Below are 18,373 nucleotides of genomic sequence, written 5' to 3' on the forward strand. Positions count from 1 at the left end.
CCAGACAGACGACTGGTCTGTTTGGTTCCATGTTAAACTGGTCCCTTTCCTCCCAAGTTTCAGTGCAGTGATGCTCAAGAATGCAACCTCAAATATAAATTGCACAAACTACCATGTTGTGTGAGTAGCCTGTCACAAACAAGCAAGATTGCATTGCACCAAAGTACAAAAATACAAATGAGGGACTGTGTAAGAATGTTTCTTTTCACCCATTACAGTGTGAGCGGGATGGCCAAAGCTTTCCCTGCAATACCGTTGCACAGATTACAAGAAATCACACATGTGCTGCTGGGCTACCTGAGAAAGTCCGCCAGTGTCATCAACGAGCCAGGTAGGGCTGACGCGCTAAACTGCGCCGTGTGGTTGCCTGTGCGGGCTTGAAATTGTGAAAAATATGCTGTAATGGCACTGAGAAGAAAACTGCCACAAGACTCGTTTCATGTGTATCCATGAAAAATGATTGGTACGAATGCTAACGTCCAACTACGGGCCTCAGTTTGCAGGCAGGGAATTCAGAGTGATGCCCAGTGGCTTGAGGCGAACTTGGGTCCATTCTCCCCATATACAACATACTCTGACCTCAAAGTCTTCAACCTCTCTGGGGTAAGTCATACATTTCACTACCAGTCTTCCATGAAAACAGCAGCACAACATATATTCCTTTATTAAGGCATTATTTTAATTTTTTAGTTCCATTTTGTTCAAATATATTCCAGTTTAATTATTAAACAAAGAAGTCCTGGTTTACCACTTGCAAGGTTTTACTGTTTCAGAAAGTCAGGTGAAGTTGTACTGACACATAATTCATCCAAATAATTTGAGTGTAACCTACATAATAACCTACATGTAACTTTCCCATTCGGCTAGCGAGCTAGAAGGTGAATCCTCATATTTTTTTATTTTTTTTTTACTTTAGTCAGTCAGTTGCTTTCTACAGCGGTAACAAAATCACCTTTGCTTGCTATTTTTTCATCTACGGTTATGATACAAAAATATTTCCACTGTCTCAGATGATTCAATGTCATGATAATCCAATGAGAAAGGGTTTCTCGCTAGTGTCCTCCTCCATTTTTATTGATTAGCATAGTTCACTGGTCAATATGGCATGCAATAGGTAAAATAGATTGAGAAATTGAAGAATGCCCTCTGTTGGACCTCAAAGCAAATTCCTTCAAATGCCCTTATGTCCCTATAGACTGTACATTTTCAATACATACATGTTATTACAGGTCAGATTTTAAATATATTACCACCTTAAAAATGAATTTTCATACTTTGAATAAAAAAACTTCACTAAGGATAAGTGACAAGTGTTGCCATTAAAAACACATTTAGGGTTTGCTGTCGTTTGTTGTTCAAACAAAAAGTGACAGCCCTAGCCACTATTATCATTATGGTGGCTAAGGGATATGGAGGTTTTTTGCAATTACAAAGATTATTGCAGGTTTATTGTCTGCTTCCCAATTAGATTAAGAGATGAAGACAAATAGAGAGAGAGTGTGTGTTTGAACTAGCTGAGAGCACAAGCAAAAAAGAGAGAGTCGATTGAAGAAGCAAGCAAATTAACAGTGAAGAAGGAGAGAATCCTAATCCTACTCAAACAAACAATCACATAGCTACATATAATGAAATACAAAGAATGACAGAATGATTTTAAATGACGTCACTGTTTTTCATTTGCCCGATCTTCTCAGCTCTGCTTGGGTTTATAGGGCTACAAAGAGTAATGGTTGTCTTTTGAAAGAAATCTGAGAAAGATTTTGTTAAAACTGAATATTTTTTTTTGTCTTATATCCCTCCCTTAGGTGACTGTAGTAGACTCTCTTTCTTCAAGACAAAAAGCTGAACTGCTTCTTGAGCCAAACAACTTGTCAAATGAAACCCTTGTGAGACTTGTGTTCACAGAACTTACTGTATCATCACGTGTGGAAGACCTCAGCTCTTTCTTTGACAAATTTGTTAATGGTGTCGCAGAAGTGAGTATCTAAATCACATTTAGCTTGTTAATTCTTTCACTAAAATAAAAAGAATCTCCTGACAAATTTATGTCATTTCTTTTCTAGCAAAACTTGACAACCATTGAACCAAGAGTGCGTGCCACAATCTTAAATCTAACGCTATTGGCGCTTGGCCCAAAACTATCCATGCTAGTCGCTGAGGGATTCAACTTATGGTTCCAGGTCTACCTACCTCTGTTCCTCCCAAGCATTGACTCAAGAACATTTGAAATTATTCCAGGAAATATCAGCTGTGACTCCTATCAGGAGATGTGAGTTAAAACATCATGTCATATCGAGGAGTGGTTAAAAATGGGAGTGGAAATACAGAATGGAAATATTGTCTTACACATATCAGTGAACAGAAAAATTTGTATTGTCTTTACAGTGTAAAGGGATGCGACAATGTTTTCACCCTTCTCTCTGTGAGGCAGACCCAACATGTTTTCACATTCATAATGGACTATCTTAGGAGACATTCCTCCTCAGGTAACTTGGATGGCATAATGGCATAACATTGCAATTGCTAGTACTTATGTGCTTTGAGTATGTATAAATCAACATTGCAATGTTTGGAATGGAATGTTCAGTTTAAAAATTCTGTATTTTGATCCCCAGGTGCCTCCTGTGTTGAACCTATAAATGATGACAGACGTTGGCTTGAGGAAAATTTTGGTCGGTTCCGTGTTCATGCCTCCTACATCGATTTTGTGACCTTGAAGTACAATTTCAATGGCGTAAGTATTGCCTTTTAGTCCTTGTCAGTTAAATGTTCACACTGGCTCATTACAACTAAACCAAGAGGTGTAAATATATACTTATATGGACAGACAAGTAACTCATTCATTGGACAGTTTTGGTGACTGTCGCCATCTGTCTTCAGTGCTACATGGACCCACATGCACAAATCAAGTCAGTCAGGACATTACTGAACCTTATGTGTGTATTTATATTCTCTGGTGTCATAAAGAATTGATGAAGCAATAACTGATTATGAGCATTATTGCTCAAGACTGCATTTTGACCATATGTCATTAATAATCATCAACAAGTAGAAACAGAATGACAAAGAGGCATCTTATAAAAAAAGCATAGTTACTGTGGGATCACTATGATTCACTCACTTGTAATGTAAGAGGAAAATACATGGAAGAAGACATAAGCACAACACAGCGCTGTTTTACCCCTACTGTATATTCTACTGTGATTACCAAAAGATTTTGCATAAATACATATATAATACTAACACAGGTCACTTATAATACTCTCTCTTTCACCGTGACAGTTCAAAATCAGCAGATGGATTTAATAGTATTTGAATTTTTGAATTCATACTTAAAGCCCAGACAACAAAGTCTGCTTCGAAGTGGACCGTTTCGGTCCAGTTGTTTGACAAGAGTTTGATTCCTAAATTATTTAAACCTAGCAGGCAAATGGGCAAAAGCACCAGAGTGGGTAATATTTGTTTATGCATTCTAACAATACCCAATAATACACGTTTGCATGTTTCATTTTGTTCTAAATATATCCAGCAGGTGTCATTGTTTCAAATCAAGCCTATCCAGGACCGAACAGCTAGCAAAAGATGCTAGCCAGAACCAAAACACAAACCAAAAACCGAAGACGACGTTTTAAAGTCAAAACTCTCTGTCTCACTCTCTCCCCCTCCCTCACTTTTCCATTTCTCTTTCTCCAACATTCTCTTAGCTCCAAGGTGCAATAGAGACATACATACTCTGCTGCTGCATCACTTTCTTTTTCACTTTCAGGTGGAGGTTGCAGATCTTCTCACTCTCAGTCAGCTGGCTGAGCTTGCAGCAGCTCCATCACAGCTAAAGACAATGCAGCAAGTCACAAAAATCATGACTGTGATCAACCCTGTTGACTTCGGTGCTTTCTTTGACATAGTCTCATCGGCCATTCAGGTAAACATCTATAAACCTGACACTTTATTTTTTCTCATTAATACTCACATTGCTGGTTACACCCATACCATATGTAAACATACTATTTGTAGGATCTGGGAAAAAAAATGGTGCCATCTGGTGGTTGTATCAAGAATGATACCGGGATTGTTTCTGTTTTACTACACACAATCATATGCCAACAGAATCATTTCAAAGATGCCATAATTTGAAATTGTAACTTTTAAAATCCAACTGAAACTTAAATGCACATTTTTTGCAACATTATATACAGTAGACTGCTATGCCAGTTTATTGGGTTTACCAAGCTAAAACCAATACAAATTACTAATTGAACAGCTCTGCAATAAATCCTTACTTCATTCAACTGTTGTTAACACTTTGTACAAATTCCCTAGCTCCACCAAGACAACTACACAGAGGAGGTGAAATCTGCCTTCCTCCAGGCAGTATTTGACAGAGGGCATCTGTCCTCTCCAGCTGTCACTGACACAGAGTTCCTGCTATGGCTCAGGGTTCGACTGAACCCTCTCCTGGTCAGCCTTTCTCCCAGCCTGGTTACACCTTTATTTGACATTGTGAATAACAGGAGTTGTAACAGCAGCCAAGAGATGTAAGTATTTCTGTGGTGGTGGTCATTATCATAGTGATGTATGTATTTTTTGAATCACATCTGACTAATATTTATCGGAATTTAGGATCACGTTGCTGGACACACTACATGTGACACTCAGCAACAACACCAGAAGGGAGATCTATAAAAACACCCTACTCTTCCTCAGAGGTGTGTATGAGTGATAATCTTACAGATAATTTTACAGATTACCGGTTACCCAGAATCTAGAATTTTACAGATTATTGGTTACCTAGAAAACTAATAAGGACGCTTATCTACGTCAAATGAAAATTTGTTGTGATTATTTTTTTGTTTTTTTTTTTACGGCAAAAGTAAAAGCATATTTTTCTTCTGACAATATGCGCCTGAAAATAATAGATATAACACTGTATTAGGGTACACGGTGTTTTAATTTGTGTTTAAAACAGGTCCAATGCCACTCAAGTGTTACAGCGGTGGAAGCTTCTACATCTATCTGAGAAACACTTTTCTCAGTTTTGGCCTTCCAGATTTGTCCACGTTGACGTCTCTTCTGCCACAGACACGCGAATCAGAGGTGATTTATAAAACTACTTGCCTAAAGCCTTTTTTAAAATTCACACACTGATACAGAGGTTGAAACACGGATATTGTTTTCAACAGTGGGATTAATACAGTATCACTTAATTTCATAGGAGTTATCACCAAATGCCTACTGATGATGTGCTATCCCAGTAGTAATATCAGTATTCTTATGAATATTGTGATTTCTTAAAAATCCTTTCCCCCTCTCATTTTTCTTCAGCTCCTAAGTACCATCAGAACCTCAGAGCTGCATCAGTTCCTCAGTCAACCCAATGTGATTGATAAGAACTCTGACATCTGTGTCATCTTCAACAACTACAACAACACTCCTGCCTTCCTGGAAACTGTATGTCCCTTTTCTGAATGTTGCTATATAACATACATTATTATTGATGAGATGTGTCACTTTTAGATGCTGATATTAGTAGCAAGCTTGTCACAGTTTACTGTTTATGTATTTCAGTGAGAGATACTCTGCTGTTTGAGGGAGCTCTCAATGAATCCAAGCAGCCTTGTGGATTCTGCTGAGAGAGCTAATCTCCCAAAATAAAATTATTGCTCCCTGCTTAATAAATATTATCAGGGACCACATAAAACCCCCAGAACAACAGAGCCACTGCGATCCACCATCCTGAATATGTGACGAGCATGTTGCAATTTCCCTTGAAAGCTAGCAGAGCCCTTCTTATCTAGAGGTAGCTCAGTCACAATAACTCAGATGAACATTTATTAAGCTACAAATGGTATCCTGGTTCAAGGAGGTATTTTGAACTACATGTACCTAGCTTATGAGAGGAAACAAGCACATTTCAGTTTCCCATGAATGCGCTGACAAAGCCCTTCTCATCTGAGATGTAACCTAATATTATTGGTTACCTTCAGATGAACATGTACGCTAAGATTCTTGGCATTGCCGAGGAAACACGGCCTGTACTGAGCCAAAACATGCCATGTCACTAGCAATGAATGCAATGAAAGTACAAGCAGCACAGCAGCAGGTGCTTATCTTAGCTTCGGGTATAACGGCCAGCTGAAATGACAGAGTAGACGCAGTCCAACAGCGAATACAGGAAAACTTGGCTTCTGTTCGGCTGGCATCTTGACCCAAAGGCTCACTGACAACTGGCTGATCGTGAGCATTTACAAAATAATGCTTATCGGGCCAGCTGCTGCGGCAAACGACGTTAGCATGACCATGATCGTCAGAATAACAGTACGAATGTGTCAGGTTATAATGTCAGCGATGTACACCTGAGTGAATATGACTGGATGTCAATAGCTACACAGCTATGAAAGAGCCAGTAATTGTAAACCATATTGCAAACGGTTAGAGCCAATCAGCCAATACAAGTTACACTTCAGTGAACTAATGTTATCCTTCATACAATACATTGTTTTATCACTAGTCTAAATTGACTAGTTTTACATTACCGTCTCTCATTAAATGTATAAATACATGTGTATGCCATTAGGAGGATGTTCCGGACGATGTGAAGATGGTGACCCTCCCCTGTGTGTGGTCTTTGGCCCTGAGCAGCAACAGCAAATTAGAGGTTAATTCCTGGTTCAACCTACGGTTGAGGAACTATCTTAGATTCCTCAGCAAGAGCCTAATCAGCTCCACCGAAGTGCAGAATGCTTCATGTCTTGCCTTCCAGAAACTGTAAGCCTCTTTTTCACAGCTTCAGAAAGCTCATTGGCAAATGGACTATTAAAGATGGATTAAATGATACAAACATTTGTGTGGTTTTCCTTTTAATTAGGGTCTCTGTAATGGGAAATAATTTCACATACAACAGCTCTGAGTTTGGAAAGGGTGATGTATACACCACCATCAGGACCTACTTGAGACCTGGTAAGACACATTTTGATGAATGTTTATTGATGTTAAAGATGTTACCCAATACGTACTGTCTACTGAGTCTAACTTTCTCTAGGTGGAGTTCACACATCTTAAATTATATCTTTTGAAATTATACGTTTTTTAGCTATCAGTTTTTCACTTTGTGTTTACCATGGAATTTCTCAATTGGTGTTGGTAGAGAAGTATCCACACCCAGCTCAACAGAATAATTTGGGCAAATAGCATTATTCTACAGAATATGACTGGATTTGTATGCAAAATTCTTGCCTAGTGCAGCCTTAAATGTTCTAAAACAAATAATTAATCAAAAATAATAATGCTGCTTATGGTTTCTTTCTATATTTTTCAGTCTCAGAACCACTGGTCTTTTATTATTTTACCAATCATACATCATATTAAGTAATTATATTAATATTAATACATTGTGTTATTTATTGACAATGTTTTTGTTTTTTCACAGTTTCCATAGGCTCTGGAGCCAGGTGCTACAATGCCAGTGATGCAGAACTAAACTCAACCTCCTGGTTTGTCAATTACATTGGCAACTTTGTGACATTCATCACTGTGGACGATCTTACCACCTTTGTCTCCACCAGTCAAGTATGTAAAGTATAGGCGCTGCTATTAAGTGGCTAGGGGCTAAGGCTAAGCCTCCCCAAAAAATATTATGCTGAAGCTTTTTGTTATCTGTATGCAAAAGCCGACATCGGTTATTTTTGTGAGAGAGAGAATGTGAGCAAGCAAGACAGACTGACAGACCGGGCGGGAGAGACAGAAGCGTGTGCTCTGATAGTTGGCTGTTTTCCTGACCCTCATATTCACTTTGCCCATCTGTGCACAGGAGGGATTCTCAGACCGCTGCCACTTTGTTGAATTATTACACAAGAGCAAACTAAATTTCTTTGGCAAATGCGCAGAAATAACAGAATAATGCTTATAACGGAAATAAACAATTTTAATCAAACACTATCCAAACAATAGGAGTGTTTAAATTGGCATCACAAATAACTTTCAATGTGGCTAAACCAGGACCGTCGATAAAGCAGTTTGCATTTAGCTATAAATTAAAATAGGTAATTCAAAGGGACAGCATCTGTTTTCCACAGCTGCTTTATATTGTTTACAAAGCTTCTCCTTCATTTCATTAACTACATTGCTGTGATTGGCTCAGCTGTTTCAGAGCGATGACACCAGTGATGTGATAGGCTGAGTTTGTATTTTATTTCACTTTGCCAAATTGCGAGGAAATAGCAGGTGCGCTTGGAGACGCTTACACAGTCTTTGCTAAAGCTTTGCTTAAACTCCAGCAAAATATAGTTAAATGTAGTTGTTAATTTATTTAGATTAGCCATAGCTTTTACAATTGTAATCTAGTTTTGTTTAAATCTATTTTCATTTTACTATTTATTTATTTTTGTTAAACTGAGAAAACCAACAGCATTTTTACAAAGTAATTTACTGACTTATTTGTTTCTATATTTTTTAAGAATAAAGTGTTCTTTGTGGACCAAGCCAACCTGGAGCTCTTTGACAACACAGCAATCCCAAAAAATGTAACCAACTATTACACCTCACAGCTTTTTGAATTCAACCCAACCTTCAACCCTGTGAAGTGAGTATACACTAATTTTACAACATATGTCAAATCACACATATACGTTAGTGGGTGAATGTTCAATATTCTTTATGTTAAAATGCTTTATATGGATATTTACATGAGGCTGAACGATATGTGTCATACCATCTAGGCTTCCAGGCTTTTTCCTGTGCTCTTCTGAGGTCCCAAAGTTAGCATATTCTTCTGTGAATGAAGCTGATACCACACTCATCTTGAAGGAGTTGAATAAATTCTGCAACGGAACAGAGGACCCTGAGGTACTAGCTCCTAATGATTCCACAGAGAAACTGAGTTTGAGTTTAACTTTTTTTTTTAAATTGTCTTTAAATTAAAATCTAAATTTTCAACAACAAAAAGAAGAAAATTGAATGCACTTATTACGGAGTCTGACTTAAAAAAATTTAAATGAACACCATTTTATTGCATATCCTTAGCTCTATTGGTCAGTACAATACAGAGTTACCGTTCATTTTTACTGTGGACAGTTTCTGTGTACTTTGAAATAAGCTGTGCTCAAAATTTTTAAAGGTTTTTTCAGTTTTGAATTGATTTGGTCTGCAAGTATACACTTTCTGATTAAGGAGTCCTCAGGTAAGTAAGAATGAGATGTTTGTGTTACTACTATGATGGAGTTACTACCTGACCAGGGCTTTCGCATCTGTCATCATCATCGTACAATCTGATCATGCCCGTCATGATCATGAATGGGAATAGGATTAGATAAATAAACAGGTGAAGACAGACAGACAAAGACAGACAAAAAAGGGGGCATTTACAAAAGGGGGTCTTAAGAGTTCCCCAAAGACGCAGCCTTACTGTTACTGAGTTACTGAACCTGAAACCCTGAAAGGTACCACCATGTCTCTGAGGACCTCATTCAGGCCTTTATGGATATGTTTTTATATTATTAAAGTTAATTAAATGATCACTAACCTATTTAATTTCTCGAGAACATAACAGTAAGGAGATCTTATTGGTTTCATGTCAAAAATGTTAGTAGCAGAATTATATATCATCTAAAGTAAATAGTAAACAGACTTTAATGAGTCTATATGTATGCAAGTGTTCCTGCAAGCTTGCTTACCATTTAAACGTTTCTAATTTTACTCTTGCTCTATGCCTTTCTAACAATGCTGTAAAATTACTGTGCATGATTCTCTTCACATTGTTCTCTGACATATCATTAAAACTATAAAACAGTTTAATGTCCTCAGTTGATTTTTTCCTAACTGGTGTATTTTTTTCTATAGGTGTCTGCTGCTCTGGCATCCAACATCCAGACCATCACAGCAGAGACATTTGCAACTCTTGGCAATGTCAGTGCAAGCCTGACTAAGAGCCAGATCACTTCAGTTGCTCCGTCACTGCTGGTTTCCTCTTTATCCACCCTGAGCACAGTTACCACCTGGAACCAAGAGCAAGCCACCGTAATCATCCAAACAATGACTGCAGCAGGCCTCCAGGTGATGGCCCTACTGTCAACTTAACACGGCTGATAATCATGCGAAATATTTAATGATTTGAAGCATGTGCCTACTAATTTTCTATATTTGGTTCAGTGTGATTTTATGAAATATAAAATGACCCTGAACTACTTTGCATATGCCTCTATAGTGACCATGGCTTTGATAAATGCAAATGTATTAAACAGATCAACACTGCATCCTCCCTGGAAGCCCTTGGCTTACTTGTTACTGGAGTTCTGTCAAAGTCAATAGAAAACATTCCTGCTTCTGAGCTGCTCAGCATCTCCCAGAGCACCACCTTTGTTTCCAGCATGCTGGCAGCCCCAACAGTTGTACAACAGACCTTCGTCAAAAAGGTACAAAGTCAGCTTTTGATTCAATACAACATACAACACAGTCCAGATATGATTCTCAAGTCGACAACTCAAGCATCATTAGGCGGCTTTGGGTGTTATTAAAGGTCCTTTTGAGAGAACAAGGGAGCAAAAACAATAGGATTTTAAAGTATTTGAACATTTGACATCATAGAAACATTGCTGATTTTAATATTGAGATAAAAAATGTTTGATACCAGGGTGCCTATCATACAGAGTGCATACCAGTGAACAAGGGTGTGATTTTTCTCCTCTCTAAATCCATTTCTCTAAATCCCCCAAGCTCAGCAGCTGTCTTTACATGGTTTTCGAAAAAAAAAAAAACTCTTACATTTTTATTTGCATGTGTAATTTTAATATTCTAATAAAGTACACAACATTTCTACATCCATCGAAAGCTAATGCATCAAAAAACAGTATTTTGGGTGGCTAAAACTTTATTTCAGTTACAAAAACTTTAAAGCAGGCTTTTCTTTTATTTAAATTTTTTGTAAAGATATAGTTAAAAGATATTAAAGCCTTAATTCTCCATTTACTATTAGTGAACCGATGTGAACGGTGATTTTTAGGAGAGGTATACTGGATGTTGTTAGACTTTAAAAAGGTGTAATGACCAATTTTATTGTAACCAGGTTACAATATGCCAGATTACTGTAAATGTGTATAAGTAACATTTAAGAACCCCAGAAGTTCATCAAAACACTTCTGAAACCAAATCTACACCCTTGCAAGAAAATACATAAAAATATGTTTTGTATGTGTTCACTCTTGGGCAATTTGAGTTCTGTTCTTGGTTTTAAATGCATTTAATTTCCTGGTAGATCATATCCGTGGACCCAAGTCCACCCAAAGTGGTGCTGAATGTCCCTGATGATATGGCAACTGAGATCCCACCATCCCTGCTGGTATTTTCTGAGGAGATGGTGAATATCAGTGTGATCAACAGAAAGAAATGGACGCCAGATCAGGTCAGTATTTGTTTTACACACAGAGAGTGAATATGAGTAAGCTTTTTTGAAGTTTCATGCCGATATATTTAGACTGAAGTCTCATTTCATTATGGTGACAGAAATCAAATTTATTAAATGTGACACATTTAGCACATATTGTGGCTCCACGTTGAAATCAAGATAAGTGAAATTATTTCAGGATTATCAGGTGATTACCAGCCCAGAGATACTTATCAACAACCCAGAAACCCCCTGTTACGTTTACATTGTGCTACAGGGGAGTAAAATTCTATTCATCGTAATTTTGCATCTAACTATTTTGTTATAAGGTTTAACAGTGGAAAATACACAGCTAAGCCCCAAAGTAACTGACTCTAAGCCTGGTCCTTTTACAGTATCAGGGGAAAGCTATTGACATAGGTTGACATGCTCATGTAACAAATAAAAGTTTGAAGTGCATTGAATTGTTCTATTTTTTTTTTTTTTTTTTACTAGGCTGCCATGTTCTTCGGGACACTGGCTAAAACAAACTTTGACATTGAGCAGTAAGTGAACGAGTCCCATAACTATTTATTTGTATTTTTTCCAGGATTATTCAAAACCTATTTACTTTCTTTGTGGTTTTCCATTCTCTCCCACAGGCTTTCTCCTTCTGTGCTGCAAGGCTTCACATGTACGTCAGTACAGAGAATGACAACAAGCAGGGTCCAGACCCTGATCCATGCCAGCAGACCAAGGAGAGACAGGGCCAAGGTAGAACTGAAGGAACCACAGGTAAAGTCAAATGAAATCTCAGTGTAACTAAACTTAGTTAAAATAAATTACTATGGCTCTCAAATGAAGTTGATAATTAAGTTGGATGTACAATACTGGAGTCATAGATTTTAAAAAATATGTGTTATGGACTATCTTGTATCTTAACAGTTTGTACTCTTCTGTGTTTTTTCATCGTTTTTTACAGCTGACTTGCATGTACAACCTACTCAATGGAAACATCTCCCAGAACTTCACAGATTATCCCTCAGACATGCTTCTCTACTTGAAGTAAGCCTGTCTCCGAGCATATTGTTGCACTGACCCCCATAAGGTGCCACTGGCTTAAAAAAGTATACCTTTGTTAATTGATTTTCCCATCTTCATGACAAATTATTACAGCAACAAAGATGTCCAGAGAGCCAACTGCACATCATACTTTTCCGCATTGGGTGCTGCAGACTTCTCTGTGGCCTCCAGTGTTTTGAACAAGGAGTCGCTGCTGCTCAGTGAAGCCAGGACCTGCTTGGTGAGTGCCATTAGAACTATGGTTTACTACAACAACAAAAAAAAACCTTTAAATGCAGCAGAAGATTCTTTCATGTAAAAATGTTAAAGCTTCTATGAGGTGGGTATATGTTAATTCCCAATTGTATGGGATCAGTCAGCAATGGCATATACCAAGAAATATAAAGATGCAAATATAACATTTTATATAAATGCATACAGTATGTATTAAAAAGTGTGCAAAACAGAGCAAACTAATCTGAAAACTGGGAAAGGAATTATCATGGATCTAAATGGTACTTTGTGTGTCACTACTATATTTTCAACTGTATAGGGCATAAATGGCATCAGTCTGAGCAAAGACAATGTGGAAGTCCTTGGGAACATGGCCTGTACTCTGAACAGCTCTTACATCCAGAACGCTGATCCTCTCATCTTGGAGAAACTCAAAGCCTGCAAAGACTTCACTGATAGCCAGGTGGCTGCCATGGAGACGCTGCTGCTGTCTGGGAAAACACCTTACGGGTACAGGAATTAAATCAAATTAAGAGCCATTCAGACTACTTTTTAAAGCATAAGGCTGGCAATGCTCTATATTTTCATACTCCAAACAAATCCCATGAAAAGATCAAAACCAACAATAAATTGATCCTATTAACAAGTGTTTTCTGTGTAGCCAAAACCTGATTCAGTTTATTCCTCTGTGCCATAGAGCCCCATTGTTGTCCAAAAACTATTAAAAACACATCAGTGAGTCACAATGTTGAACTGTGTGAGATGTTCTTTCTTTACCATGAACACACACAATGTGGTTTATTTTGAGTCAGTCCCACGTACACCATCTTGCTGCTGTAAATACTCACCAGTGCACAAAATGCAGAAAATTGCCCACCAACAAATACACCTTTTTGCAGGTGAAAATGGACTTGAGGGTGAATGCCACACACAGAATAGGGGAGTCAGAAGATATTGAGAGCTGGACAAATGAATTGTTGGTTTTGGTTTTTTTGTGGGAGTTGATGTCAATAAGAAAAAAAGCCTTTTTCTTTAACAGTACTGAATACAGCATTTTCTCATCCATTTTATTTGGAGGTATTTAGGTAGATCTTTATGTCAGTGGACCAAATATTAAACCATATTCCATTAAGTGGATACCAAGGCAGCAAGCCAGACTATAAGAATATATCATCTTCTGTTTAAAGAAATGCCACCACCTGGAACCAGCAAACACTGGAGAACCTTGGGATCCTTCCTCTATATTTGACACGAAACATCTGGGGACAGTTCAAAACTGTATGTGTTACCTTTATACTGTTTAGTGCTATAGTAATGAATCAATTTTGTACTAAAGTACCAGGTAAAAGATACCTCATATCCATTTTCTGCTTTCTGTTAAACGACAAATTCTGTTTTGTTTTGTTTTTTTTCTTTTTTGCAGACAACAAAGAGAAGCTTCCTTAAGACCTTTATGTCTCACCTGAGGAACACGAAGACAGAGAAGCAGAAACTCAAGGAGCTGTTTAAAGAGATCAGTGCCCTCAAGATAAAACGAGGAGCAGGTGAAGGTTCATTCTTTGTACTCAGTTTTAGAAAACAGCTGGTGCTGAAAAAATTAGTCAATCGAGAGAAAATTAATTGGCAACTATGTTGATAGTTGAATAATCGTTTAAAGCAACTTTTGCTATATAGAATTTGCTAACAGTAGCAGACAAACCCCTGAGTGTGTTGTATTGAGGAAGTGTGTTTTGTTGCTTAAAAACTCAACTTTTCATTTGTAAGGAGGAGAATTTTGTTATTTCTTCTTTTTAAAGTTACATAGTCTTCCTCTAAGTCATTTGTCAAGTACAAATACCAAACATTTCAGACATAAAGAGCACTTTGAAAATAATCACTTCAGACTCTAACTGTAGATTGCAGCCCTAGCTAACACAGTATGATATTTTACAAAACTGGTGAGCGTGTGTGACTCTTATTTGTCTACATTCAACTTTTTTCTCTCATTGGCTCGCTCGTAATCACTCACAAAAGGCTGCACCGTGGGCAACATCACCCAAGTGATAGTTAGCGACTCTTCCTTCCCCTTTGGCTACGACCAGACGCAATTTGACCTCTGCCTGGATGTCCCTGTTCTGAAGGACAACCTCAACTCTATCTGCGAGAAAGTGGATGATGATGACCTCCAGAAAATCATTCTGAAGAAACTCAACCAGGTAAATTTTCCGTATGGAACTTGGGGTTGCCTGAAATATTACTGGCTGTTTTTTTATGAGGTATATAGTATTTGAGATAAGTGAGATAAAATAATGCATCAAAATAGAATGTCCCATGTGCCAAGAGCAAGGACTTCACTGGTAATGAGATTTCTGGGAATATCCACGGAGTTTGGGAAATGTCCTGACAAAGTGTCTTACGACTTTAGAAACAAAGCTGAACAAATGTTTTACCAAACCAAGAAGTTATCATGATACAGCAGTTACAACATCAGTTATCGTGATGTTGATATACTGCATATATTGGGATGTTTTTATTTATGGAGAAGAATATATTTCACCACACGACCATATGGTACCTCAAATTCTCTTTTCTTCCAGGCATTCCCATCAGGTGTTTCTGATAATGAAGTCCAAGTGCTCGGTTCGGTGTCACGTGTGGCCTCACTTGCGGACATCTCCAAGTGGAGCATCATCAGAATTGACACCCTGGCATCTCTCATGAAAGCAGAGGATGGATCATGGGAGGCATCAAAGGTACAATCTAGAGAGACTATCAAAAGTACAAAACTTCAGAATTTATTCCCATGGTATGCCTTATGCATACCATGTTATAACAGATCCTCATGCCTGTAGACATTTGCTTACTTAAAGTGTTTTCTTTAATCTTGTGTAGAGCAAAGCAATCATCACTAAGTACCTGAAGACTTCTGGGAACATCCTGGGCAGCACTGAGCTCAACAGTATTGACTCCAACCTGTGTTCATTAGACACAAGCACAATGAAGACTATCACCCCAGACAGTATCAGGTGGGAGTCAGCATGTAGCTCAGAGATGTCTAGGCATGGCCACTGTGAGTGATGATTCAGACTTAAAACTGTATGTCACTTTCTTCTTGCACTTCAGAAATGCCAACCCTCTGAATGTGGCGTCATGTTCATCTGAGCAGAAGAGAGTCTTGTATGAGATCAGTAACGCTTCCTTCAGCTCGCAACGTGCCACTCCCGCCTCCTTTTACAATTTGATTAAGCCCTATATAGGTAAGAATACATGTTACCTGTCTTTCTGACTGTTTCTCTATCTCTCAATAAACTCCTCTCTAATTTCCTGTTCTACTCTGATAGGTGGAGCACCTCATTCAGATATAGAAACACTGTCAACCCAGAACATCAACATGGACATAGATGTTTTCCGGAACCTGCAATCTAACGTCATCGCTGTAAGGATACTTGTTAAAGAGTTGATTACAGAAATTGTTCTGGACATGTACTGTCTATTTATTTGTTTTATTGTAAATGTACTGCAACGTAGCTGAGGTGATGCTTCAGGATATTGTGCTTGTCAACACTGTAAGGCTGTTTGGGGGGTCTAAGGGTAAGTAGAGCCTGAAGGATTTTAGATAAGATTTCTGAAACCAAATATTAAAGGAACAGTTCAACATACACTTATTTGCTTCTTTGCCTTGACTTAGATGAGAAGATTGACAACTATCTCATATCTGTCCATTAAAGATAAGGCTACAGCCAGCAGCTGTTTGGCTAGTAAAAGTATGAGTATCAAAATGGCAATTTGTTGTTTTACAAAGAGCTAGCTCACTATTTACACTTACGCTGTCAGCTGAAGGGGTTAAATGTAATAACAATTTCTAAATTGATACTGGATTTAGAAAATATTTTGTCTGGTTTATACAAGTGTTTTGTAGGAAAACACATGAAACAGCTTTCTTCTAAATCTGTATTTTCATTATTGCTCAATGTCCAGTTTGTGAAAAACTTCCGACCAATTCTCTTCAATGTTTTATTTGAAATGCACAGGACTTGACCGTGACCAATGTCCAAGGCCTCATGGGTAACCAACTACGAGATCTGAAGTTGTTTGAGAACGACCCTGTGATTCAGACCTGGGTGAACAGGCAGCTGCAGTCAGACCTTGACAAGCTGGCTCTGAACCTAACCACCAACAGACCTGACCTGACCACTGCACCACCCAGCACAAATGATGCTACAGCATCAGAAACACAAGGTAAAAATGCATATCATATGTGTTTATTAAGTGATTGTAGACTAGGTGCTCAGACTTAAGCATACAGTATTGCTGGTAATAGTGAGCTACTTGCATTATCTCAAGTGAGAAAATTAGATTGTGGCAGCTGTATAGCTGATAAAAAAGTAATCATTACAAAGAGGCCTGAGGGGGAAAAAAACAAGGGCTAAGACCTTCTGTGTTACATCTAATTTTGTGCTATGTTTCCTTTCAAGAAATTAATTTAAAACAGGTTAAAAAAAAACCTTCTGGGATGCCCTCTAAATTTGGCCCAAAATATTTGTTTCAAATGTACAACAACAAGAACAAATTTATGGACTATAAACAATGGCATACTAATGACCTGCAGCCCACACTGATCCACTAGCTAGCACTTCAAACAACACATACCACAGTTTGTGGAGTCATAGTGTCATTGCTTGTGGAGTGTCCTCAGGTCGCACCATGCTTTTCAGCCACAATAGGACACAAGTGCACCACAGCCGGTGTTTGTGAACATTTCAGTGGACGAATGTTCATGACAATGTCATGATTATACACTTACACTATACTTGTATTTATTTAAAATGGCCACCATAACAGGCCAATATACCACAAGATGTGCTGTTTGTTGGACCATTTGAATTCAAATCCAGTTGATGAAATGCAACAAAATGGTTTGACAGTAGATAAAGTAACACTGCTTGGTATTGTCTCATATTACAGTGCAGCATCGAAATAGATTTCATCTCATCCACAGGAAACACAAGTGCAGCCCTGACCACTACTATAACAACAACAAATATTGAGCAACCACAACTTGCTTCTAATTTACAGTACCAGTTTACCTACTCCATACTTAAACTATGTGGTAATGCTTAAACTGGCATTTTATTTGTATAATCTTATGCAGGGTGGTACAAATAAAACCCTCAACCATGCTGAATAATGACAAGATCTGTAAAGAAAATAATACAATACAAGCTTCCGTGACAAATGTAACTTCAGTCTAAAATCTCTGTTTTTGGCTTCTTCTAGCGGTAACCACAAGTCGGGGAACACGGCTTGCAAAACTCCAAACATCAATATTCCTGGCTGCTGTGCTGAAAACTGTGCTGCAAATTCTACAACAGCTAGCCTAAATAAATGTGTGACTTCACTATCCTAATCAATAATCAATAATTATTCCGTAAATTTTTCAGTAATGCTCACATCTTGAGTGTGATTCATTGATGTTATTGTTAATGTTATTTATTCACGCCTAAAGAAAATTGCTTTATTGCAACTGCTACACTCTGTCTCTTCATGTTGTTAAACTGTTAGAAAACAATCACAGGAATTAAAACAATATTTTATATTTTAAATGGTGATCTGGATTTTACTCTACATACTGGGATTTGGAAATTAACTACTCCGAATAACATTTATGTTCAATCACTATTAAAAGTGCATGAAGTGAATTCCTAAAATGTACTGCAATATCTATTATAATTTAAACTGCATTGC

General features: G+C 37.8%; 1 protein-coding gene across 1 annotated transcript; it reads left to right on the forward strand.

The window, feature by feature from the left end:
* Nucleotides 1-5,990: 5,990 nt before the first annotated feature.
* Nucleotides 5,991-18,159, forward strand: LOC120795445 (mesothelin-like protein). The gene is made up of 23 exons (XM_040137385.1): nucleotides 5,991-6,032; nucleotides 6,575-6,765; nucleotides 6,866-6,957; nucleotides 7,427-7,566; nucleotides 8,454-8,578; nucleotides 8,715-8,841; nucleotides 9,835-10,047; nucleotides 10,236-10,406; nucleotides 11,246-11,392; nucleotides 11,870-11,919; nucleotides 12,016-12,148; nucleotides 12,336-12,418; nucleotides 12,530-12,656; nucleotides 12,969-13,159; nucleotides 13,837-13,927; nucleotides 14,073-14,193; nucleotides 14,663-14,844; nucleotides 15,226-15,381; nucleotides 15,521-15,654; nucleotides 15,752-15,885; nucleotides 15,970-16,064; nucleotides 16,660-16,867; nucleotides 17,906-18,159. The coding sequence occupies exons 1-23, from the start codon at nucleotides 5,991-5,993 to the stop codon at nucleotides 18,007-18,009; spliced, it is 3,057 nt and encodes a 1,018-aa protein (XP_039993319.1). The 3' UTR covers nucleotides 18,010-18,159.
* The last annotated feature ends 214 nt before the right edge of the window (nucleotides 18,160-18,373 follow it).

This window comes from Xiphias gladius, chromosome 10 (genome assembly GCF_016859285.1).
Source record: "Xiphias gladius isolate SHS-SW01 ecotype Sanya breed wild chromosome 10, ASM1685928v1, whole genome shotgun sequence".
NCBI classification, from domain to species: domain Eukaryota; kingdom Metazoa; phylum Chordata; class Actinopteri; order Istiophoriformes; family Xiphiidae; genus Xiphias; species Xiphias gladius.

What these genes read in the sequence shown, in the direction of transcription:
- LOC120795445 (XM_040137385.1), top strand. Translation starts at nt 5,991, where the DNA reads ATGTACGCTAAGATTCTTGGCATTGCCGAGGAAACACGGCCT. An exon ending in AGAAATGGACGCCAGATCAG is followed by an intron (nt 11,393 to 11,869) that starts GTCAGTATTTGT and finishes TTTTTTTACTAG; the next exon opens with GCTGCCATGTTCTTCGGGAC. An exon ending in TGCAATCTAACGTCATCGCT is followed by an intron (nt 16,065 to 16,659) that starts GTAAGGATACTT and finishes TGAAATGCACAG; the next exon opens with GACTTGACCGTGACCAATGT.